The sequence below is a fragment of the Gossypium raimondii genome, chromosome 5 (genome assembly GCF_025698545.1).
Source record: "Gossypium raimondii isolate GPD5lz chromosome 5, ASM2569854v1, whole genome shotgun sequence".
NCBI classification, from domain to species: Eukaryota; Viridiplantae; Streptophyta; class Magnoliopsida; order Malvales; family Malvaceae; genus Gossypium; species Gossypium raimondii.
In genome coordinates this window covers 4,874,888-4,899,646 of record NC_068569.1, presented here as the reverse complement: position 1 = coordinate 4,899,646, position 24,759 = coordinate 4,874,888, and the positions used below count along the sequence as shown (strand labels likewise).

At 34.2% G+C, this 24,759-nt stretch overlaps 4 protein-coding genes across 9 annotated transcripts; 2 read left to right on the top strand and 2 right to left on the bottom strand.

Moving 5' to 3' along the window:
* The first annotated feature begins 4,327 nt into the window (after positions 1-4,327).
* Positions 4,328-9,682, top strand: LOC105769116 (plasma membrane ATPase 4). Of its 2 annotated transcripts, XM_012589549.2 has the most exons (16): positions 4,329-4,642; positions 5,015-5,134; positions 5,229-5,465; positions 5,561-6,322; positions 6,416-6,538; positions 6,626-6,730; positions 6,818-6,962; positions 7,053-7,217; positions 7,461-7,699; positions 7,800-7,832; positions 7,930-8,011; positions 8,104-8,264; positions 8,358-8,531; positions 8,760-8,942; positions 9,079-9,260; positions 9,352-9,682. In XM_012589549.2, exons 1-16 carry the CDS (start codon positions 4,586-4,588, stop codon positions 9,446-9,448), a joined length of 2,865 nt encoding a protein of 954 aa, XP_012445003.1. In that variant the 5' UTR covers positions 4,329-4,585; the 3' UTR covers positions 9,449-9,682. The 2 variants fall into 2 exon arrangements, with proteins under 2 accessions (XP_012445002.1, XP_012445003.1); XM_012589548.2 differs by having other exon boundaries at positions 4,328-4,642; positions 8,104-8,531.
* A 127-nt stretch (positions 9,683-9,809) lies between these two features.
* LOC105769117 (uncharacterized) lies at positions 9,810-13,082 on the bottom strand. Of its 3 annotated transcripts, none has more exons than XM_052631668.1 (13): positions 12,906-13,082; positions 12,717-12,758; positions 12,550-12,626; positions 12,398-12,446; positions 12,118-12,188; positions 11,848-11,906; positions 11,540-11,638; positions 11,150-11,207; positions 10,894-11,048; positions 10,745-10,801; positions 10,526-10,623; positions 10,181-10,371; positions 9,810-10,067 (listed from the first exon to the last, which is right to left on the bottom strand). In XM_052631668.1, exons 3-13 carry the CDS (start codon positions 12,590-12,592, stop codon positions 9,997-9,999), a joined length of 951 nt encoding a protein of 316 aa, XP_052487628.1. In that variant the 5' UTR covers positions 12,593-12,626; positions 12,717-12,758; positions 12,906-13,082; the 3' UTR covers positions 9,810-9,996. The 3 variants fall into 3 exon arrangements, with proteins under 3 accessions (XP_052487628.1, XP_052487627.1, XP_012445005.1); XM_052631667.1 differs by having other exon boundaries at positions 12,550-12,598; XM_012589551.2 differs by having other exon boundaries at positions 10,894-11,030; positions 12,550-12,598.
* Positions 13,083-15,454: 2,372 nt separating this feature from the next.
* Positions 15,455-18,192, top strand: LOC105769134 (uncharacterized). The gene is made up of 2 exons (XM_012589584.2): positions 15,455-15,787; positions 16,275-18,192. Exon 2 carries the CDS (start codon positions 16,423-16,425, stop codon positions 17,683-17,685), a length of 1,263 nt encoding a protein of 420 aa, XP_012445038.1. The 5' UTR covers positions 15,455-15,787; positions 16,275-16,422; the 3' UTR covers positions 17,686-18,192.
* Positions 18,193-19,206: 1,014 nt separating this feature from the next.
* Positions 19,207-23,427, bottom strand: LOC105769135 (uncharacterized). Of its 3 annotated transcripts, none has more exons than XM_012589585.2 (6): positions 23,261-23,427; positions 20,486-21,691; positions 20,136-20,186; positions 19,968-20,066; positions 19,695-19,859; positions 19,207-19,547 (listed from the first exon to the last, which is right to left on the bottom strand). In XM_012589585.2, exons 2-6 carry the CDS (start codon positions 21,665-21,667, stop codon positions 19,386-19,388), a joined length of 1,659 nt encoding a protein of 552 aa, XP_012445039.1. In that variant the 5' UTR covers positions 21,668-21,691; positions 23,261-23,427; the 3' UTR covers positions 19,207-19,385. The 3 variants fall into 3 exon arrangements, with proteins under 3 accessions (XP_012445039.1, XP_012445041.1, XP_052486824.1); XM_012589587.2 differs by lacking the exon at positions 23,261-23,427 and adding an exon at positions 22,629-22,903; XM_052630864.1 differs by lacking the exon at positions 23,261-23,427 and adding an exon at positions 22,112-22,500.
* Positions 23,428-24,759: the final 1,332 nt, after the last annotated feature.

Here is a 24,759-nt window from a genome sequence, read left to right as displayed (position 1 = left end):
AGAAATCAAAGGCGGTAGCAGCAGCATCCAGTTAAGAACAAATAACTGAGCAAATCCTTGAAGAAAAGGACAGGTAGCGTCTCTCTCCAACTCCAAGCAGTGGGGGTAGTAGTAGTGCTTTTCACATGCAAAGGAATAGGGAAGGAAGCACAACCCAACCCTTGTGAACCTCTTTTTCTTTTACAGGTTTCTTAGTCCCATATTACAGTCATTATGATTCTATGGTATGGAGGCCAAACTGAAGCCTTCCATTCCTCTCTTACAGATTGAGATGAGGCGACTCGTCATCAGTCATCACCATCAGTCTCTCTATATCTCAAACACCCGTTTTCACGGACAAATGGCTTTTCAACACTGCCTACCTTTTCCTCTTTTTTTTTCTTTTTTTTTTTTTTAATATTTTAGTCAGATTTGGTGGACTCTCTATTAACCCATACATCATTCCATTCCACGCCTCTCTTATCCGCAAAACAGAGAAATGGGGCTTCTTAGTTCTTACCTTCGACATTGAGCCAGTACTTGTGATGATCTCACATGGAGTTACTTCTCCACCACTACAGAGAGAGAAAGATTTATTTATTCAAAAAACGTATTTATTTATACAACGAGTCTAGTCTCAAATTCTTTGATTTCAGTTTGTTTTCCCATTCTTAAGATGCCTAGTCATATAGTATGAAGAGCAATTTAGGAGAGGAGGTAACATGTGAGAGTGACAACATTTTGCCAGTGCCCACCTGCATGTGATCTCAAAACACTTTGGCTTTTCTCCCTTTTTTTTCAAAGACGTTGTGTCATGCTTCTCCTCTTAACCAACTTCATTAATTAAAAACAATGTAAAGTTGGACAGGTCTCGTGACTCATCTCCATTCATCACACTACTGTATCTATATAAATATTATCACGGCCTCTGCTCCTCGACTGCATTTTCTAGATTACACTTCACCTACATTACATGTATAGCTTTTTTTCTATTATTATTTTAGTTACCCTTCTCCAATCCTCCTAACATCTTAATTAACACTTTGTACAGCCTTCTACCGAATAAAAAAAAGACGGGGTCAACAACCAAATTTACATACATACTTTTACCTACAAAATTTGTATTGAGAAACTACAAACATTCAGTGGAACAACCAATCTAGATAGTTTTTTGTTAAAATCGGTGTTTATTATGTTTTTTTAAGTCTTACACTATTTGTAGTTATATTAGATTCTGATTAAATTTAAAGTGAGAGATAATTATTTTAATAATAAAAATCAAATTCGATACCTTACCACTCAATCCAACACAAATCTCGATTAAACTCTTTTAGTTGTCTACTCTTTTTATGATCATTTCCAGTTTGAAACAATACCATTACATTAGGGATTTTCCAGTGTTTTCCATTACCTACGCAACAGGGGAGGTGCCCTATTTTCCTCCACAAACACTACTCCAACTCTTTCTCAATTGAAAGAGCATCAAAAACCAACTCAGCCAAACCCTTTTTACCCGAAATGGGGTGAGGTATCCATGAATTTTCTTTTTCCTTTTTCTTTTTAAATGATGTCAATAAAATTGGAAATTGTGCAGCCTGGTGAAGGCAGGCAGCTACATATTCTTTCAGCAATTATTCTTCTGGCAGATATCTATTCCATATGCCTGCCCGCCCGCCCGCCCGCCTGCCTTTCCCTTTGTTTATAAGCTTTGTGCTTTAATTTCCATGATCTATAAATATATATACCATACATATATATGTAGCAACAATTTAGTTATTGAAATGAACACCATTATCTGCTGCTATTATCGCTGGACCTTCCAAACACTTGTCTGTTTCCTATTTACTCCTTTTTCTAAGAGGGAAGTACATAAGAAAATAGAACTTCCCTTTGTTATCTTCCAAGTTCCAGCCTCTCTCACCTTAACTTAATATTGAAGTCAAATTTCAATGTAATTGGGGCCCAACCCAAGATTATGAAAAATCACGGTCTAACTCTATTCGCCACTCATAACATTTAAAAAAAAAAGTAAATTAGTAACGTGAAAAATGAGTAAATATCACGATTTATATATATATATATATATATATATATATTATAAAAAAGAGAGAGTAAAAACAAGTTGCATTTGGTGGAGAAGGAAAACCTAGAGAGTTAAGGAAACAAAGAATGGTATTGTGATGTGTGATTTTTGAAGTTGTATTTACTTATTTGGATTGATTAAATAGTGAGAGATTGAAAATTAAATATAAACCCATTTCAAAATGACAATTTTGGGTATAATTAGGTCGAAACTTATGGAAGGAAATGATGCAATCTTATTTGAAAGCTTGAAACTTGCTTTCATGCTAAGCCTAAGTATTCGTATTTCTTAGTTCATAATTCCTAGACAAGACCATTACGAAAGAACAAAAGGAAAACGAAAACACTGTCGTTTGGGGTTTGACAAGTAAGCTATTTTTGGGGTTTTTACACACACACCTTGCATAAAATACTAGGTCGGTGTGGGTCATATTGATGACACTTTGTTATTAAGAGCCTAAGGAAAACGTGTGCAATTAAAAAAATGCAGATGTTTCGGCCTAAAGGAAGGAGAATTTTGTTGCATGAAGAACAAATTTAATTAATAATATGGTTGATTTGAATTTCTCAATCCAAATTTTATTTTGATTTGATGAAATTATATTTCAATATGAGTAAAAATTTATTTGAATACAATGTATTTAATAAATATAATAAATAAAACATGTTTAATACATATAACATTTATATTTACTATTTTAAAATATTAAATAATTTATATGTAGAGAAAATATTTGATATATCATTTTTAATCTAAGTAGGGTCAGGGGTTGATAAGTGCAATAAAATATATAAAAAATATTTAAAAAAAAGATACATATTAATTTTTAAAATTATTTGTAAAATAAAAAAAATACGTGCCAAATATTAACTCTTATATATATACAACTAAAAAACACTTAACAAAAATCTATAAAGAAATGTTACAAAATAAATAAGAAAATATCAATATGAAACTAGTAAGTCGTGAGTCACCACAAATTACAATTTTTTTTCTAAAAGTGGGAGAGAACCTACATAGATCATGAGAAAATGGAAGTTTTGATAATGAGGAAAATGTCCCATTTAATCCCGTTCCACGGATGCCCATCTCTTCACTCTACTTCTACCTTCATACCAATTGCACGCAGCTCTCGTATCCGTTTTCTCCCCAAAAAAGGTAATAAATATATATTTATTTTTATTAAATCGTCGTCCTTACTTTCCTAATAACGAAAAAAAAATCTGTTAATTGAGTCTTAGCTTGATTAGCATCGACATTGATGTCAGTGCAAGAGGATATGGGTTCGAGTGCGCTGAAACGCATTATCTTCCTATTTAAGGGTTGTAGAATGACTATGGATAGTTCTGAGCATTGTATCAAAAAGAACAGAAATTATAAAAACTTATAATGACATTAATGTTAAAAAAAAGAAAAGAAATCATTTATGAAAAATATTTGAAAACAAAACCTAACAAATAAATAAAGATAAATTCATGACAAAAGAGTTTAGTTGAATAATTATTTAGATATATTACATCATAATTTCAATCAATCATTTATTTTTATATAAAAATAATTTAAACACAAATTATTTTTGAAACAAATAAATACTCTACCAATAAACCATAAATTGAGGTTCTTTCAATTATTTATGTGCTACTAAAATTAATAAATGTTACCAACAATATAATTATATTTTATATCATTGATGAAATGTTTAATTAAATTTACGATTAGAGTTAGATGATGTAAATTTAGTTAAAAAATATAACATATTAGAATTTCATTTTTTATTAAAATTATTTTTAATTGAAAATTTACCACTTCAATCCTTTATAAAATTTAAATTTGAAATTCTTATCGCATTAGTAATTTTATATTTAAAATCTCACACATTAATCTAATATAAATTCTTAGTATTTATTTAAACAATGAAAGTTTCAAATACAAATATGAAATAATTTTTAACCTATTTATATTGTAATAATTTAATTATACTTGTTCCAACGTCTTTATACTTAACTGTGTTTCGATTTTACTGATTCAAGATATATATTTATATGATTAGTGTTAACATTAAAAAATCTTCATTATCACACCTGTGCTTAGGATAATAACCCTACTAATAGTAATTACACAGGTAGTGTGAAGTCAACTGAAAGAAGTAGCGCGTGGGCGTGGTGGGTCAAGAAGAACCAGACCAAGCGGGTCCCATTCACACAATGTCGTTCTGCTCCGCTCCTTGTTTTGTTACTATAAAACGAGGGCAGCGACTAAGGCTCCTCCGCCATTTCACGTATATAAAACGCATATAAACGCAGAAACAGACTACACTGTCATTGATTTACGTTCTTAAGGAAAACCATTTCTTCTTACTGGACTTTTTTTTTATTAGTGCTTCTTGTTCTTTTTCTTTTTTTATCCTTTTGGTTTGAAAATGAGTATTTAAGCGTTTCGGCCTTTCGTTTTGTATTTGCTTAACTTTATACAACTCTAAAAGCTTTGTTCCTTCTTTGCCTTCTCTCCAACTAAGCTTGGAAGATGGGTAACGACAGAGGCATCAGCCTTGAGGAGATCAAAAACGAGTCCGTTGATCTGGTATGTTCTCTCTCTCATCGTTTAGTTACATCAATCAATATTAATTTGATGCATGCAAGTCTATATATATTGCTTTGTGTTTGTTTATATATATTAAGAATCATTTGCTTTTGTAGTGTTTTCCGTTTCTGGAATTGAATTTCAATAGTTATTTAAAAAAAAACCATGGACGAGTCATTCAAACAATGATTTTCCGAGCTTTTCGTGCATACCAAACAAATTATAAGCGACAGGCTCTGTTTACTTAACTGTATCATATTTCTCGTCATATTCATATTTCACCGCGTGCTCTGGTCACGTCCTTTTCGCTCTCTGGTAACAATTTCATCTTCTTCCGTCTAAGTTGGCTAAAATAGTAATAATTCCTTACAGGAACGGATTCCCATTGAGGAAGTTTTCGAGCAGCTGAAATGTACAAGAGGAGGATTGACTTCCGAGGAAGGCGCCAATCGCCTTCAAGTTTTTGGACCAAACAAACTAGAAGAGAAAAAGGTCCATACCATAAACCACTGACCTCTTACGTATGAGTTTGTAAAATTTCAGCTTGTATATTGTTGTATGATATGGTGTGATACTCTACAAACAGGAGAGCAAATTTCTCAAGTTTTTGGGTTTTATGTGGAACCCTTTGTCATGGGTCATGGAAGCTGCTGCTCTAATGGCAATTGCCTTGGCAAATGGTGATGGAAGGCCTCCTGACTGGCAAGACTTCGTTGGCATCATTGCCTTGCTGCTGATCAACTCCACCATAAGTTTTATAGAAGAAAATAATGCTGGTAACGCTGCAGCTGCTCTCATGGCTAATCTTGCTCCAAAAACTAAGGTGAAAATGAAACATTCAGCAACTCAACAGTATATATAGTCTTTTTTCTATTTTAATCATTGACTTCAGGGTGTCGTTGTTATACCGTAATGTAGGTTCTTAGAGATGGTCGATGGAGTGAGCAAGATGCAGCAATTCTGGTTCCAGGGGACATCATCACTATCAAATTGGGAGACATAGTTCCTGCCGATGCTCGTCTTCTTGAGGGTGATCCTTTGAAGATAGATCAATCTGCTCTCACTGGAGAGTCTCTTCCTGTCACAAAGAATCCATCAGATGAAGTGTTTTCTGGCTCAACGTGTAAACAAGGTGAAATAGAAGCAGTCGTTATTGCTACTGGGGTTCACACCTTCTTTGGTAAAGCTGCCCACCTAGTGGACAGCACTAATCAAGTTGGGCATTTCCAGAAAGTGCTTACTGCCATTGGTAATTTCTGCATATGCTCCATTGCTGTTGGAATAATCATTGAGATGATAGTCATGTACCCAATACAGCACCGCAAGTATAGGGATGGAATTGACAATTTACTAGTTCTCTTGATCGGTGGAATCCCAATTGCTATGCCAACTGTGTTATCTGTCACTATGGCTATTGGTTCCCATAGGCTTTCTCAACAAGGAGCTATCACAAAGAGAATGACAGCCATTGAGGAAATGGCAGGCATGGATGTTCTATGCAGTGATAAGACTGGGACTCTGACTTTAAACAAACTTACTGTCGATAGAAACCTAATTGAAGTGTTTGCAAAGGGAGTCGAGAAAGAGCATGTTATCCTTTATGCAGCAAGGGCTTCAAGGACTGAAAATCAGGATGCTATCGATGCTGCCATTGTGGGAATGCTTGCAGATCCAAAGGAGGTATTTTTTTCTTCGAGGTCTTTCTTCTGTTATAGTTTAGTATTGGGTCCAAGAATTCGTTAGTCATTTTGGACGCTGATTGTGATTGGGCAGGCACGAGCTGGTATTCGAGAGATTCACTTCTTACCATTCAACCCTGTAGACAAGAGAACAGCTCTAACCTACATTGATGCTGCTGGAAACTGGCACCGTGCTAGCAAAGGAGCACCAGAGCAGGTAATATTACTCTCCTCATGCTTAAATCAAATTTGAAAGTAACTTCTAATATACATGCTTTTTTTTTTTTTTTAATTTCTGAATTAGATCATAACTCTTTGCAATTGCAAAGAAGATGTCAAGAAAAAGGTCCATGCAGTTATTGATAAGTTCGCTGAACGTGGACTTCGATCTTTGGCTGTTGCAAGACAGGTAAGCAAATTAAACTTTGCTTGCTTCATGTTGATTAGACAAAGTAAATTGGGGTAAAATCATATTGTTTAATATCTATTATTGCAGGAAGTACCTGAGAAATCAAAAGACGGCCCTGGGGCACCATGGCAGCTTATTGGTTTGTTACCACTGTTTGATCCTCCAAGGCATGATAGTGCAGAAACCATCAGAAGAGCTCTAAACCTTGGGGTGAATGTTAAGATGATAACTGGTAAGAGTTGTTTAAATGTTATTTTAATATTGTAAATTGTCTATAGTTTCATGTGTCAATTTTGTGTTGAAAATTTCTAATTCTACTCAGGGGATCAGCTTGCAATTGCCAAAGAAACTGGTAGGAGGCTTGGAATGGGAACAAACATGTACCCTTCATCTTCCTTGCTGGGCCAAGACAAGGATGCTTCCATTGCTTCTCTCCCTGTAGATGAATTGATCGAGAAGGCTGATGGATTTGCAGGAGTATTTCCAGGTGCGTTTTTAGTTGTCCAAAGTATGTGATATTCTGAAAAACAAGAACTTGCTGATAATTAAGATGATATGATATGTTCGTAAATGAACAAAAAAAAAAGAGTTATCATGCACATTCCCAGCACCTTAGATATTTTTAGGTTGTTTTTCACAGTGTAATAACTTTCTTTGCTATGGGGTCCTCTACTCTACTCTTTAAGTTTTTCTTTTTCCCCCTAACAACTCCTTTTTATGTCAATGACAGAACACAAATATGAAATTGTAAAGAGGCTACAGGAGAGGAAACATATTTGTGGCATGACTGGAGATGGTGTCAATGATGCCCCCGCTTTAAAGAAGGCAGACATTGGAATTGCTGTTGCCGATGCTACAGATGCCGCTCGAAGTGCTTCAGACATTGTACTTACTGAACCTGGGCTAAGTGTCATTATCAGTGCAGTGCTGACCAGCAGGGCTATTTTCCAAAGGATGAAAAACTACACGGTTAGTCCTATCGTAGCTTACTTTTGTTTCCATTTTTAAGGTCCTTATTCCAACAGTGAAAGTTTTTCTAATCTTTGCTCCGTTCTTTTCAACTTTATAGATCTATGCAGTTTCAATCACCATTCGTATTGTGGTAAGTATATAAAGAGCTTTCGAGACTTGAGCACTAATAATTCTATATAGTTTTACAAATGGATTATTAAATTTTAATCATATTTTCATTTTGGCAGTTTGGCTTCATGTTTATCGCCTTGATATGGAAGTTTGACTTTGCACCCTTCATGGTTTTAATTATTGCCATCCTAAACGATGGTGAGATGATACTTCTATTTGACTATTACATCAAATATTATATGCCTTATTGTGCTTTATTAATCTGATTTAATTCATCATCACATCAATAGGTACAATCATGACAATCTCCAAGGACAGAGTAAAACCGTCTCCACAGCCAGACAGCTGGAAACTGAAGGAGATTTTCTCGACTGGCATTGTGCTTGGAGGTTACTTGGCACTAATGACTGTGGTATTCTTCTGGGCAATGAAAGACGCCGATTTCTTTCCGGTAAGAACAGCTGTGGCTATGGTTACGTCCCATTCTTTTTTTTCTAAATTTGGTGGGTTGGGTTTTGCTAAGCTTCCTTTTCCTACATTTCAGAATATGTTTAATGTTAGATCACTAGCGGATAGTCCTGAAGAAATGATGGCAGCTTTATACCTTCAAGTTAGCATAGTGAGTCAGGCCCTCATTTTTGTTACACGATCTCGCAGCTGGTCCTATGTTGAACGTCCTGGACTTCTTCTACTCACTGCTTTTGTTATTGCTCAGCTGGTAAGAAATTTTGACTAATCTTTTTTATTTTCTTCATAAAAAGCTGAAATTGCGGTATTAACATTATCAGCATCAGCATCGTAATAATAAATGAAGAAGTTCACAAATTCAGCTAACTCTCTTAAATTAAGTCCTATATTACCAAAAAGAAAAGGATAAGTGCCTTGCCTGCCTATTATTAGAACATGAAAAATGAAAGCTTAGCGGTCACATGCATTTTGTTGGCAGGTTGCCACTTTGATAGCTGTCTATGCAAATTGGGGTTTTGCAAGGATTAAAGGAATGGGGTGGGGATGGGCCGGTGTAATCTGGCTTTACAGTGTGGTGACATATATCCCTCTTGATCTTATCAAATTTGCAATCCGATACGTTCTTAGCGGCAAGGCTTGGGATAACCTTTTGGAGAACAAGGTATTGGATTCATTCTTTTGTTTTGTTTTTTTTTTTCTTGTATTTGCAATTCCAATATGAAACACCTTTTTCTTTTAGTCTTTTCTATTGTTTTGGTCATGAATTTCTTCTGCCTTTTTTGTTGTTCCAATAACAGACTGCCTTCACTACAAAGAAGGATTACGGGAAAGAGGAAAGAGAAGCACAATGGGCAGCGGCGCAGAGAACTCTGCATGGTCTTCAACCACCTGAAACCTCAAATCTGTTCAATGAAAAGAGTAGTTACAGAGAACTTTCAGAGATTGCAGAGCAGGCGAAGCGCAGGGCTGAGGTTGCGAGGTGAGTGATCGCATGCATTTCTTTATCATTACCGCATTTCTTTTCCTTTTCATGAGTAGGAAATGATATTTATTTAATGGCATATGTGTAGGCTGAGGGAGCTGAATACACTGAAGGGGCATGTTGAATCAGTTGTTAAGCTGAAGGGACTTGATATCGATACGATTCAGCAGCACTATACAGTTTAGAAGTTTATAGTATTTATTTATTATTATGAGGAGCAAAGGAGATCGAAGATAATATTATTTTAATTAACATAGGAGCGGTAGTAGTAGATAGTCGGGATTTAGGGTCATTTTCCTTTTTCCTAAATGTTGGAACCATTATTATGTTCCGTTGTTATTCTCTCTTTTCTTTATGCAACTGAGGGAATTCCTCTTTTTTCTTTTTTAACAGCATAATAATAACACCAGCTTTCATAATAGCCGCCTGCTTACCCGCTTCTTCCTCCCAAGTCCACACTTTTCTTCATTTTTATTTTCCTTTCTTTCTGTTTCGAGAAGACATTTTCATTGAACAAATTGCAAAAGCAAAATCGTGGGCAATATAGAAAGTCGAAAAAAAGCACAATGCCTTAATGTTTAAAAAGTCGAGGAATGTTATTCCTCAGTACTACTAACTGAATTATGGAAAACCAATAGTAGCCAATGATTCACAAGTATATGTCATCATCCTATACAAACCATACAACTTTTGTACACACAATACTGAAAACGAAATGAACTGAAGTGAAGTGCTAACAAGGGCTTCCCCCCTGAAACATTTGCTGCAGGGCTTGTTGTAAATTCAACACAATCTCCGCATATGCTGATGATACAACCAAGCAAGCAAACCAGGTGTGAGTGGAAAAACTCAAAGAAAATGAAATCACATTAGTTATCCACTCATCACAAAGCAGAAAAAAAAAGCAAAAGTGATACCTTCTGGTAAGCTCATGGTTCTCAAGGCATCCTCTGCATAAGACAAACGAGCTGGAATAGGTTGGGAACCCATTGCTCCAGCTGAGCTCGTATGGCTCTTCTTATATTGATGCATTGGCCATGCTAGAACTTTTACTCGTGTTGGAAGTACAGAAACAAGGTCTGGATATCTAAGGCTTACTGTCACCTTGCTGCATTAAATACAAACATAATAGTTGAAAATTAAGACTGAAGCATCATCTATCTACAGGAAACCACAAACTTAAAATAGTGTTCAAAAACCAACATATCACTATGAAAATATGCAGAAAGTATAGATATCTCCAGAATGCAAAGTGGACCAACCAATCAGAATCTTCCAGTACAAATTCAATCATGTGGTACGGAAGACTATGATACAGCTCTCCTATTTGATTTCCATACAACTCCTTAACGAGCCGAACCTGCAATGGTGGAGCAAACAAGTGCTTCAAGAAACAAAATATGGTCTAACAAGAGAACTTCTCATTTGGGAAGATAAAAAAGTAATATTTCATATAAGAAACATGACAGCATTAATATTACCTGTTCCCGTCTGTCCACATAAGCCTGCAATAATTCTCCAATATGATCTATAAATCTCTGAAAGTAGATAGATAAAGAAAAATATTAACTAAGAACTGATCTAATACCATTATCTTATCAAGTAAAAACCAGATATGCAACCAACTTACCATGGCATTAGAAGAAAGAAGATCATTTTCTACTTCTCGTATTGGCAGAAAGAAAGGAATTGTATGTTCAAGGACGGTCATCTTTTCAAGAAATGACTTGCTCTCAAGCACACAATGATACAGCTCACAAGGTTCCCCTGCCATTACATAAACATCTTTAAATCAAAATAGTTAAATACACCATCCACGATATGCCTTAGCATGAAGTAATAACTTTTTACATGCAATCAAATAATAAAAACTTCTTCAGTAGTACCTGCAAAGGACGTTTCATATAATATGCCAATTCTTGTCCCTTCCAAACAACAAATCACCTGTTCACTTATAAGTTTGAGCTCCCGAGAAATGATTTCACAGATACAACAATAACAAAGCACATACATAAACAGTTGCTGCAATATTGATCATTTAAAAACAAAACTTATTACTAGTTACATATACTCTTTCTGAAGCAGACTTGCCTAACTATAACAAAAGAAATTCTTTTTCTTTTTTTAACTCCTACATCTTACAATGTTATGACTATTAAAAGCACTTCCCTCAAAATTTTAAACCCTGTCCAAGAAACTGTTAGAAAGCTGCCCCATTTTCCCCATAAAATTGTAGATAATGAACATTCCAAAATGTATTTTAGACATTTTATTACCTTATTTCCGACTCTGTAGGTAACCTTTTCTTGGAAATGAGATGTCGGCATGTCATTTGCATCCCCAGATGTTGTCTTTCTGTCAGCCTCCATATGAACCTGATAATAAACCCAGATAAATCAGCATCTAATTCTAGACAACTTTTATCAAAAGGAGAGTAGAGAAACTATCATTAACAGAACGGAAAATTAAAGCAGGAAGAATTGTTCAACATCAGACAACTGCCACATTCATCAAATTCCAACTTTAACAGTAAAGTAGAGCCTAAAATAATTACTTCAAAGCATTCAGGAAAACAAAGACATACCTGCTCTCTTACTGTAGCTAATAACCCATCATTCCACTGTTCACCATCTAAGTTAATCTCTGATGATCAAAAGGGAACAAAAATGAAATGGCAATTTCTTGTCAGAGTTAAAAATGCTTGAATCATGTAACTTTTGCTTTATATTAGATAAAGCGTTGCACCAAAAGAGATTTTAAACATATAGATAAAGCATTATAAAGCTGATAATATTGCTACAAAACACAGTTACAAAAAAAAACTACTCGATGCTGAAAATGCACAAATATTTACCTTGACTTTGAGAAGCTCTTGCAGCTTCAAACTCTTTTTGTAGACGCTCAAATATCATCTTATCAGAATCCCTGCCAAATCACCAACACCTAGAGCATTAATCCTCAAAGAAAAAGAACAAGAGCGCATTCATCAGCTTTCTACTCTAAACAAGAAATCAGCTAATCCTATGCAAGTAGATATAAGCCATTACAGCCATCATTTTCAGGTAACTTACACGTACAAGTATTAAAAAAAAAAAACGCCTTCAGAATTAGGATAGAGATTATTATATTTATACCTGGAGAGACGCTCTGTAAGTTGGGCATGCCTTTTGACAACATTTGCAACTGAAAAAAAAGGGCAAAACAAAATTCAATTTCTTCAGAAACAGAAATCTTATATGTACATGCAGAATTCTTCAGAGGAAAAAAGGAAAGAGATGCTAGTTACATCTTGCTCGCGTAGTCTCCAATCGAATATCTTCCTCTTGCATGAAATTCTATACCAATTAGACAGTGAGATAATGCCTAAAATTAAGAGTTTATAACTATAATACGCAACTGAAATATACTAATAAACGAAGAGAGGAAAATAAACTGCAGGAAATGAATAATTACCACTTCTCCCATCGCTTGAGATAAGCTTTTAGGTTGCTTGACCTGCATAATTTCAAACATTTCATTTCAGGCTTGCATTTTAGCAAACAACTTGATAAATAAAAAAACGTCGAATATAATAAGCTGAGCTTGTATAAATCGTTCTAGGTTGGACACATTATAGAACATAAATTCGAAACTTCGTTAAACCTTGCCAATAAATCTGTAACAGTTCGGTGCAAGAAAGACGGATTCGAACACTGAATGCTTTGATTTCCTGTTTTCTTTGTAAAATGAAACAAAACCCTAACAAGCTAAAACATCGGGGGAGGCGGGAGGAAAAGGAAAGGCTTGACGGAGAATAGTGTATTTGTTATGCGAGTGATTTTCTTCTGTTAATAGTTATAATATATTTTATATTTTACGGGCTCAAATGTTTGAGCTATTGGGCCTTCTCTGTTCCACTTTTATACAGAGCATTGCAAATTGCAATGCTGCCTAAAAGAAGCACTCTGGGCCTTTCTCCCGCTTACAATTGAGTCACCCCTAAAGCGATTCTTTTTTATAAACTACCCTCTTCATCATCTTGATAGACATTTTCGTTTTAGTCACTCGATTATTTAAATCTCGAATGGAGACCGATTATACAAGTCAAATTATATTCTTTTTATCTATTATTATAATATTAAAATTTTATTTATTTAATTAATTCAATCTCTTTCTAAATTTTAAGATTTTATTTTATGTTTTTAAATTAAACTCAAATCATTTATATTTAATAATTACCTTTAAATTTTATTTTATTTTATTTTATATGATTTTGAATCTTTCATGCTAAGCTAAAAGCAAAGAAAAATCTTCATAGATGATTCAAGATCATATAATCAAAAGAATTTTATGTTTCATAGACAATTATTAAATATGATTAATTTGATTTGATTTTAATTTGAAAACATAAAATAAAATTTTAATTTTAAAAGGAGATTAAATTAATTTTAATATTATAGTAACAAATCAACTGTCATTCTCAATAAATAAAAATTTTCAACAATTTATTTAATTGATTTTGATGCTTTAAAAGTAATTTTCAATATTGAAAAAATGAAACTTTCGCAATAAGGTGAACAAGTACAATATGACAAAAATTTTAATGCATTATTTTAGTTTCGCAATATTTTCACTTTAATCTTAATGTTGTTTTACTCAATTAATACTTTTTTTATTTTTTATTTTTAGTAATCAAAATGAAAGTGACCTAAAAATTGAGTGACGAAAATGAAAGTATAAACATAATGTGACATATACAAATCAACCGTCGTTAAATATTTAACGTCTGGGTGACTAAAATAAAAGCATCCTAAAAGTTGAGTGATAAAATTGCAAAAAATAAAATAAAAATAAATTTAGTGACCAAAATAAAATACTCTTAAAAATTGAGTGGCCAACTGGATAATTTACATTCTTTTTCTATTGTGAATGAAGAAATAAAGCAAATTACATCATAACCAAACTAAGTTTATCTACGTAACGAATGTCATCATTAATAAATGAATAAATAAGTACTGAATATAATTATTTTAAACGTTGCTATTATTAAACAACAATTATTCTTAACAACAACTATTTTAAAAGATAATTGTTCCTCCAGAAGAGATATCAAGTGTGACAACAATACTATTCATTTCAAGTTAACTTTATTATTATCTTTAGAAGTGCAAATTCATTAAGCACGATTTTATTTATCTTTTAAGAATAAATAATAGTCAAAACTAAATATCTACCATACCATGCAAGAGCTTCTTTTTGAAGCCTGATATGAAGCTTATATTTTAAATGTTCTGACTGTTTCTTCTAGGTCTTAGAAGCACAATAACACAGAGTAAGGCTGCAAATAAGTTAAGTTTGAATCAATGAATTATTAGTCATGTTCATTGGTTTAAAATAATGTATGTTTAAATTCAATAGTTTAATTAAATGAGTTTATTTGTGAACATTAAATTAATATTTTCCTGATCATATTTGTAAATATATATAATTAAACATTTTAGGAAAATTAAATCTTATTATGAATAATAAACAAATTTATCATGTTTTAATTTTATCATAATAAAAAACATTAATACTTATATTATAAATAAATAAAATAACACACAAGTAATAGTAATATTATGAAATATACCTAACAGAGTAATAAATGAGTTTTATAAGATTTAGTTTTAAATATTAAATATGTTCTAAGTTGTTGCATTCTTCGTCCCTTTGAAATTTAGTTTCTTTATTTTTATTTTAAGAAATTAATTCATTTACTTTTTAATTTTAAAATTTATACTTTTATTTTTTTAATTTATTAGTATAATATTTTAAAATAAAAATCATTCCATTGATAGCCATGTAAAAGATAATATTATAATTAAACTAATTTTAATAGAATAATTTTAATATTATTAATAATTAGGCTTAATTTAAAAATATATAAATTCATTGAAATAAAAGTAATGATTAAATTAAAATGTACAAAGAGTAATAAATTTGAAGCTATTTTTACCAACTTTAAATAAATATAAACGAGTAATAATTTTAATATTATTAATAATTAGGCTCAAGATTTTATTATTTATTTTTATTTAACTTGGTAAATAAATATAAATAAAAAAATTATTCATTGATTTACAACTTTAGTAAAAAAGAAAATATTATTATTAAGAGGTAAAAAAATAAAATAAAAGGGAAACTAAAATAGTAGCAGCGAGCGAGCGAGCGAGAGATGGAGCTAAAAGAAAACAAAGCCGAGCTGAAAATATAATAAACATAAGCAAAAGAAGAAGAAGAGGAAGGGAGAAAAAGAAAAAGAAAGAAAAAAACTCGGGAAAATGGAAAATGCACTCTAAATAAACACAACACATATACAGATTATTATTTTATATATTAGTATTTAAAAAAAAGAAATAAGGGAAAGGAAATAAAAGAAAAAGAAAATCGATAGAGGGAGCCAAAAAGAATCGATAGGGGGCTTCGAACAATCCAACCCCTAACCCCGACACCAACCAACAACTGCTGTGGCGTTGGATTTCTCTGTAATTGCTGAAGCTAAGGTCAGCCTTTTTTTTTTAAAGCTTTCTCTTTGCTTATTTTCTTTGCAATTCTTGCTCTCTTCCTCAACTCTTATCTTACCAACTCCACTGATCTCTTTCCCTCAAACTTCAATTTGTCAATCCCCAACCTGTTTCCTTTTTCAATTGCCTGTAAAAGTATTACCTTTGTGGGTTCAATTGCTTCACTCTGTTTTTTATTTTTAAAATTTGCGGTTCGCGCTGTTCCAACTCTAGGGTTTTGATTTGTGCTTTGCGTTTATTCAATTCGGCTTTCTTTTTTGGGGTTTCCGTTTTTTACTTAAGTGTAGTATGATCCTCCCTAGGGTTTTGATTCTACCAAGATGAGATTTGGGTTTGCATTGTGTTGTTCCTCTTTGGGTATTAGGGATGTGTTAAAACTGGAATAACTCTTTATCTACCCTGGTGATTCTAAGCTTTTTTTCTCTCTCTGGGATTTCATCATTGTTCTTTTACTCTCAATATGCAGAGGTTAAGAGTTTGATTTGCATTGTATAGTATGCAAATTGGTGGATTTGGACTTATTTGGTGTCGGAGAAAACTGTAAATTGGGGGTGCAAACAGGTTTCGGTGGTTTTGTAGTTGTGTGAATGGTGTAGGAATCTGCTTATTGAACAATGCAACCTCAGCAGGGCTCCAGAATTAATTTAGGCGAATTAAAAGCTCAGATAGTGAAGAAGATTGGGGCTGAGAGGTCAAAGAAGTATTTTTATAATTTGAGTAGGTTTTTAAGTCAGAAACTCAGTAAAAGTGAGTTTGATAAGTCATGTTACCGCATTCTTGGAAGGGAGAATCTGCCACTGCATAATCAGTTGATACGGTCAATATTGAAAAATGTTTGTCAGGCTAAGACTCCACCACCAGTTCATGAAGCAGGTCCCGCTAAATCTTTGATACAAAATGTGAAAAGTTATCCTGGTAGAGATGATGGACATGAACCGACTGGATCCCTTGTTCCCAACCTGAATCCAAACATGGCCATTTCGTCAAATGGGATTTTGCCAGTGTCATCCCTGCGAAAGGTTAGGTCTGGAGCACCGGATAGAAAAGTCAGGGATCGGCCCAGCCCACTGGGGCCAAATGGAAAGGTTGATAGTTTCTCACATCAATCCATGGGAACTGAAGAGAATGGCAATAAATTGGGTTTGGAGAATGGGGATTTGACACCATACGATTATCAGCGACCATTGCAGCATCCTCAAGCAGTTGCCGAGCAGCCTGAAATTGAAAGAGAAGGTTTGGTGCGTTCCACGGGAAAGCCAAGGGTGCTTAGCAAAGGTCAGACTGAAGGAGCCATTGTTGAAGACGGGGAGGAGGTGGAGCAATCCAACCACATTGATTTCTCTAGAAGTCCTTTGCTTGCGCCTCTTGGGATTCCATATTGTTCAGCTAGTATTGGTGGGGCCCACAAATCACTGCCCGTGGCAAGCAGTGGCGACTTCATTAGCTACTATGACAGTGGTGGTTTGTATGATACTGAGACATTGAAGAAACGAATGGAGCAGATCGCAGCAGTGCAGGGCCTTGGAGGGGTTTCATTGGAATGTGCTAGTATGTTGAACAGCATGTTGGATGTATACTTGAAGAAATTGATCGGATCATGTTTTGATTTGGTTGGATCAAGGTCTACACGTGAATTGAGAAAGCAATCTGCACACAAGCAGCAGCTTCAAGGCAAGGTTGTTAATGGTTTGTGGCCAAGTAATCACTTTCACATGCAGAGTAGCTCTGGGCCCACTGAAGTTTTGCAAGAACAGGGGCAGAGATGCTCAATTTCTTTGCTTGATTTCAAAGTGGCAATGGAGTTGAATCCCCAGCAGCTGGGTGAAGATTGGTCATTGCTGCTTGAAAAAATATGTATGCATTCGTTTGAAGAATGAATGCCCTAGAAAATTTGTTTATCATGAAGCTCTTATGAAAATATGTTGATTCTGGTTCGATGTGCTTGACAAATGTTGAAGCTCCCAGTTCATTCGCATTTTTACCGAAATGAACCAGATTGCTCCCATTCATATAAAGCTCTGGCCCTTGCAAAATTAAATTTTGGGTTTGAGTATCGGGATGCCTGTACCCTGCTGCAGAGCTGGGATGGATCACAAAATTATTTTTGAGCAACTGAGCTAAGGTGCTTGAAAAGGAAGTGCTTATAGCTGGTTGCTCTGTTGTACTATTAGCATTGTTGTTGGCTGTCTTTACGGATCTCAGTCTTGTAATTTACAGCCATTGAGGAGGAAATCTGAGAAAGTTTTGCAGGGATACGCCTTGTAGCTTGGTGAAAGGTAAAATTACTTATGGAAGAGCTGCAGCATTGCTCTGTATGTAATTTAAAATCTGAGAATTGATTGAGTTTCAATATTAATAACAAATCCAACATCCATTAAATTGTCCATGTGGTTTATATTAAGATTTTCTGCTTGATGACCACTGAAAAATCTATTTGCGAGGCTGAGTTTATGTTATTGTGGAGCTTATGATTTGCTAATTGTAATTAATTGTCATTCAAAGGATTTTACAGTTTTCTATAGTTCGCACTCAAGCTACTGTTCTTTTTTTATTGATTGGATATGTATTTGTCTCCATTGTACTTCGCATGCAGCGTTAGGGGGGAAGCATTAGTCGGATTTGGTTTGGGTGATTTTTTTCGATCATGGGTTTGGTTTTTATCAGTTGGGACAATTTGAAATTTGTAATTTGCCCTTGCTAATGGTTGTTGATGTACATAAAGGAGTTATATCGGACAATATTAAATACCAATGCTCCACGGCTTTGAAGGTGGATGGGTACATGGAATGCTTGTGAAGATCAATGTAATTTATAATGTTTTATGTATGGGAAACATAGAGCAATGGCATAATGAACTCAAGAAATCTTTAAAACCATTATTTCTGGAATCATTTTATTATCCTTGTTCTCCCCTGGCCATAGATTCTCGGTCTGATGAAAGCCCTTGCACACCGATCTATAACTGTGACTAACTGCAACTCTTGAGGTCATTGATTCGCATCCTCAAAACCTCAAAACATAATAAGTTCCTTGAATTGGTTTAGCTGATGACAACCTCTGAAACATACACGGAACTCACCCGCGTTTAAAAACATACATGGAACTCACCCGCATCGAAGGAAAGAGGATGACTAAGCAATAAAACCTCCTTTAGTCTGTCCTGCAGGTGTATCCCTTCGAAGCCTTACACAGATTAGAGACTGAAATTCATGCATTGTTAAGATAAACCCTTATTCCAAAATGTAAATGTAATAACCCCATTAAAGTTGGTGGCTATAGCTGTTAGTTTACTGATCACATAAAAGACCATATCGCTGTTTATCCACCCTTCAAATTACCAGCAAATGTAAGAAAACAAGTTCATCATGCACCTAACTAATATTTGCGGCAAACAACAGTACCAAAAAGCGTGTTTTCATATTCACATTTCTTATATGGGAGAATGAGTTCTGGTGCAAAGCCAAGAGCACCTGGTTTATAAGTGGGTTGACAACTTGACATGAAAGGGGTAGATTTGATATGATCATTAAAGAAATGCTGAAGATAAACTCGGTCTCTTGCTTCCTTTTTATCAAATTCAACTCGAATATGAGGTAGGCGAACAAGACTGGGTGGGTTCTGCTGATGCTTTGCAAATAGGGCACCAGTTCTTCATCCGTAGCCACTCTTGTATGCATGCAATGTGATACCTATGCTCACAATGCAACCTCCCTACTTCATCCCCAATGACATACTCTTCCTGCGAAAGGGAAAAAAAATCCAATGAATTCCATTAAGTTAGTGAAACCGGTCATGAAGCCATTGCAGTCACATCCAGAGATGAGTAGAGGAAAATAAATAGCATAAAGTTTTCATTAATAGAATGGAAGGTTAAGTAGAAAAGGACCTGGCATATGCTGCATTTGATATCATCTTTTTCACCCTCAAATCTGACATTTGCATCCTCCAAAGATGTTGCCTTGTAGATACCATTCTTAAGGCATTTTGATAATGCTTCTTCTGGTACCGCAGTGCTAACAGTTCCCATCCTTTCTTCTAGAGCTAGTAATTCCTGTCATGAATAGCAAGAAAAACTGACACCTTTAGTTTATCTTAATAAGCATAGCATGGAGAAAAAACAAATACAGACTTGAACCAACATAGTGAAACAAAGAGAAACCTCATATGACATATCATCTATATCCAATCTCATATCTCTATGCCGATCATAAAAGTCCAGGCCATTAAGGAGCAAGCTGGTCTCTAGAACAAGTAATTGCTGCAAGACAGAAATGGAATCAACAACAGAGAATAATTAGGTAAACTCAGGCACTTCAAAACTAATTACCTCGTATGTCAACTCTTCATCTTGTTCAATTCTCTCAAGTTCTAATAATACCTGCGTAAACACCAAGGAAACAGATGAAGCTTCAATAATCTAATGATACTACAAACAGACTACTAAGATTTCAATATGCCTCTAATGATACTACAAACAGACTACTAATATTTCAATATGCCTCTCCCTATAGAGAACTCTGCAACACCAGATGGTTCAAGATATAAATGGGTAAAGATATTCCATTTTTGCAAGCTCATGCAGACCCTTCCCTGAGTTCCACACCGGGGGGGGGGGGAGAGGACAAATTTATAAATCCATGAATAAGCAATGCAGGTTGAAATGCTCTGCTAATATACCTCTGCAAAGCCATCCATATTGTAGTGCTGGAAGCTACCCTGGTTCACTGAAGAGTGGTAACCACTAACTTCTGAAGGACTGGAAGGCATGAAACCTCGTAAACTCTCATCTATACTACCTGATCGACTGTAAGAACTAGTACGAGTTGAGGCAGTTTCTATGGGAACAGGAGCATTCATATCAGTACGAATATCAGATTGAGGTGCCTGTGGGATGACTATGGGTGACTCATTCAAAGTTAAACTATTTCCATTTGCTTGGTTAGGGAGTCTCCCTCTACCATAACTACTGTTTGATCTCTGAGTCCTAACTGAAGAAGCAATACCACAATCCCTATTAGAAGACCAATTTCTGGCTCGCCTTGAATCAGAAATAGAACCACTGAGGCTAGAACTATTGTTCAGTCCCTCCGGAGATGACCCACTCAACTTCTTTCCCCAGGTGGAGGAACTACTCTCTCCTTCAGAATCTCTCTTTTTTACCGAATATTTCCTTCTGCTGAAGCTTGAATCTGATGATGAACAACCGGCAGGGGCAACAACAGAAGTAGAGTCACATCTTAAATTTCTCAAACAGTACTTGCTTGTGTTACCTTGAGTTGCCTGGAAAGCACTTCGAGATGCCAAAGTAACAGATGGACTAGCCGGAGTATCCTGGTTGCCCAGCCCAGATTTCTGAAAAAAGCTTCTCCCCCGTTTTGTGTTTGATGCTACGCTGGAGCTTCCCACTTCCATCACAGTAACTTCGCCAGAATCAGAATCTTCAGATTCGGGCAGCAACCCTCCTTGAATCTTTCCTAGAGGAGATAAGAGCTCTGACACTTCTGGCTCTTCCTGAACACTACTAGTTTCAGATGAATCTATTTCCAGCTGAGATGATAGCTTTCTGAGAATATTTGTAGAGAATTTTCTAATGTTGCTAACTTCAGTGTATACCCCAGAGGAACTTCCAATAATTTCCTTGCCACTCGATGAAGGGTGATAAGAAGGCTTCGAACATTTGGCTTTTCCGGAGTAGCAATTTGGTGTTCCTTTCATGGAGTTCAGCCTCCTACTGCATCCAATACGGTTGCAAAATTGTGGATTTTGTTCTCTGATATTAACATGATCCTTCAAGATGAGACCTGATCCCTTGCCAGGTACAAGTCCATTAACAGCTCTTTTACCAGTATATCCATCCATGTAGGCAACAAGTATCCTTTATATCTGGAAAAACATCAAAATAAATGTATCATATGATGATTACATACCGAGCAAAAACAAAAGTAATGACAGATCCTCAGCCATGACATAACTTTAGTTCAGGACAGGAAAGAAAACCCGAAAAACCCTAACTACAAGCACACAATGTATACTGCCGGAAGCAGTCACAATTTATTGGTGGTAAGATAAAAATTGAAAATAAAACGTTGCCTCTTTAACCATCCCAACAATTGGAGCTCAACCATGTTACCAACAACAACCTTCATTACCAAAGATAGTTATCACTCTCAATACTCCTATACAAACTTGAATGTTCCCAAGGCCAAAAATAAACAATTTGTTAATCTTACAAAGCGGGCAACTTTCAACGCAACACTAACATAAATTTATAGAAGGGCAGAGATGTTAGTACATAAATCCCACCTCAAAATTGCTTGCCTTTTTCCACACAAAAACCAAATTTAGTGCCTTAAAAATATTACTTTGACTGTTCTTTACTTAAACAAGTAAAGGTTTTTTTTTCCCCTGTAACATAATCATAACTAATCAATCAGCGGTGTAATTGCCAATGAAGTTGAAGAAATCCTAAAAGACAGGTGACTGTAAGCAATACTTGAGCTACAAAGTTGGAACCATAAAGGTAGATTTTGCAACACTTAATATAATCTGTATTGCTAACTTTGTCCCCCTTCCCAAAAGGGGAAAAACTACAACTTGTTAACACAAGGAGAATTTGCATAACTTAGTCCTAAATCCAAATGTTTGTACTTTCTTTAATATCAATAAAACTACAATTCTATAGGCACATTCACACACAGAAAGAGATGGCAAAATCTAAAAGAAAAAAAAAAACAGCTCAAAACCAAAGTGAAGCAATAAGATGGATGGATACTTGAGAGCTCACAGGAAAGAGAAAGAAAGATATGAAAGTGAGAAACACCTTTGTCATCAAAGGATAAAACACGTTCAAGAGAGAGAACCTTTAAGTGACTTGTCAAAAAAAAGAAAAGAAGTGAAGACTGAGGAAAAAAGAAAGAAAATAAATAAAGGGAGACTAGATAGTCGCATGCTCCACTATTGAATTTGATCCCAATAAAAGTGGGTCTCTCTATTTGGTTGAATAATTCCCCAAACAATCATTCATTTCCCTTTTTTTTTCTTTTGTAAAAATAGAAGAGACTTTGTCCGTGATTTAAGGGTGGAAAAAGCTGATCACACTTCAAAACAAAATTAAACTTGAAAACAGCATAGCAGACAAAGGAGACCCAGAAAGAAAAAAAGCAAATTGAAAAAACCGTACAGATTTTATGACACTCAAATACCAAAACATTCTTGGAAAGCAGAATGATCAAGACATCAAAATAATCAATCTTTAATATGTATGTAAAATTATCGATAAATAAAGAAGTTCGATTAAAACAAAGACCCAGTTTTTTTCTTCGAAATAAGAATTTAATATGTGAGGTGAAAAACGAGAATTCATGCAAGTAAAAAAGAAAAGAAGAAAGGGGAAGAATAAAAGCGAAGAAACAAAGTGCGTTAAATATGGAGGAAAAGGCGACTATGTTCTACCTCTTTGCTTCTCCGTCTTCTCCTTTTGGTTATTCAAAATATAAAGAGAGAAAGAGAAAGCGAGATCTTAAAGTCTTAAAGAAGATGAAGGGGGGAAAGAGAATGAATGAATGAATACAAAAGGCAGCAGTTATGAATGAACAAAGAAAGAAGAAAGGAATATAGTAAGTATTTTCCTTTTATTCATTTACTTTATCCCAACAAAACGTGACGTGCTGTGTGACAGTGAAAAACAAAGTTCAAATCACTAAAATCAATCCATCAAATTCACATATGGTAATATAGGTATCTAGAAACTCACGACGTTGAACTTTTTGTGAATAATGTCCAAGTTTTCATTAGCAATAGCTTTTAATACTATATTAATAAATAATTGTTTCTCTCAAAAAAAAATTTATAATTGTTCATTTATGTATACTAAGCTATGAGACGTAAAAAATATATAAAAATATATATTTTAAAATTAATAAAGTAAATGTCACCTTCGTGCATTTATTAAAGGCGTTTATGGTCTAGCCGAGCCTTAATTAAATTTTAAATTTATTTAATAGGTTTAGCTTGACTCGATGAAAAATAAATATAAAATTTATGTAAATTTATCTCCGAATAAAAATGTTAAAACTCGAGCTCAGTTCAACTTGTCCTATTAAATTTTTTATATAAAAATAACTAAAAACATAATACATGAAAAGAACTAAAATATTAAAATAAATATAATATCAAATTTTTATAAGTAATATCGAATTTTTAAAAACATATTACATGAAAAATACTATGATATGCTTTTGTAAAAGTAATATCAAATTTTTAACAAAATTGTCTTGGTGCCCTATCAGTTAATTGACCAATTTTATACATTTTCATTTATTGAAATTTTTATATAATCATCTTAACATTATTTTAATGTTTACATTAGAGTAGTATTATATATTTAGTATAATTTTATTTTTTTAATATGTTATACATTACATAATATAATGTATTATAAATTTAAAACGGGCGGGCCAAGTAAGGCTCTAGCCTTAAATGTTCAAACCCAAACTTGATCTATATTTTAAACAAGCCTGATTTTTTTGTCAAATCTCATTTTTCGGGCCTAATATTTCTGCCCTAACCCTCTCAAAATTTGGGCAGGCCATTGATCTTGGACGAATAACCTGACTCATAAACAAGTTTATAGTAGATACCTTAAAAAATTAAAAAAAATATGTAGTGTTTGGGTCCAACGGCCATTTTCTTTAAATACTTAGTTTAATCTCACACTTATTTACGATGAATTTATTATGATATTTTTAAGTTTACGATTAAAATATAGTAATAAAGCCATTTGATTGCAGTATGTAATATCTTCTACCATTTACAGAAATTTCACGATATAACATCAGGTGATGATTCAATCAATGTTATTGTCCTTTTTTTTTTCTTTAATTGTAATTGTTGTACCCTATTTTGGGTAAGCACAAATCTTAGAATTATGTAATTGGGAATTGAGTTTTGGG

What these genes read in the sequence shown, in the direction of transcription:
- LOC105769116 (XM_012589548.2), top strand. Translation starts at nt 4,586, where the DNA reads ATGGGTAACGACAGAGGCATCAGCCTTGAGGAGATCAAAAACGAGTCC. An exon ending in AAAGGATGAAAAACTACACG is followed by an intron (nt 7,700 to 7,799) that starts GTTAGTCCTATC and finishes TCAACTTTATAG; the next exon opens with ATCTATGCAGTTTCAATCAC. An exon ending in ATAACCTTTTGGAGAACAAG is followed by an intron (nt 8,943 to 9,078) that starts GTATTGGATTCA and finishes TTCCAATAACAG; the next exon opens with ACTGCCTTCACTACAAAGAA.
- LOC105769117 (XM_052631667.1), bottom strand. An exon ending in AAGAGCTTCTCAAAGTCAAG is followed by an intron (nt 11,907 to 12,117) that starts GTAAATATTTGT and finishes TTTGATCATCAG; the next exon opens with AGATTAACTTAGATGGTGAA. An exon ending in TAGCTACAGTAAGAGAGCAG is followed by an intron (nt 11,639 to 11,847) that starts GTATGTCTTTGT and finishes GTTTATTATCAG; the next exon opens with GTTCATATGGAGGCTGACAG.
- LOC105769134 (XM_012589584.2), top strand. Translation starts at nt 16,423, where the DNA reads ATGCAACCTCAGCAGGGCTCCAGAATTAATTTAGGCGAATTAAAAGCT.
- LOC105769135 (XM_012589585.2), bottom strand. Translation starts at nt 21,667, where the DNA reads ATGGATGGATATACTGGTAAAAGAGCTGTTAATGGACTTGTACCTGGC. An exon ending in ATATGGATGGCTTTGCAGAG is followed by an intron (nt 20,187 to 20,485) that starts GTATATTAGCAG and finishes GTGTTTACGCAG; the next exon opens with GTATTATTAGAACTTGAGAG. An exon ending in TAGATGATATGTCATATGAG is followed by an intron (nt 19,860 to 19,967) that starts GTTTCTCTTTGT and finishes TATTCATGACAG; the next exon opens with GAATTACTAGCTCTAGAAGA.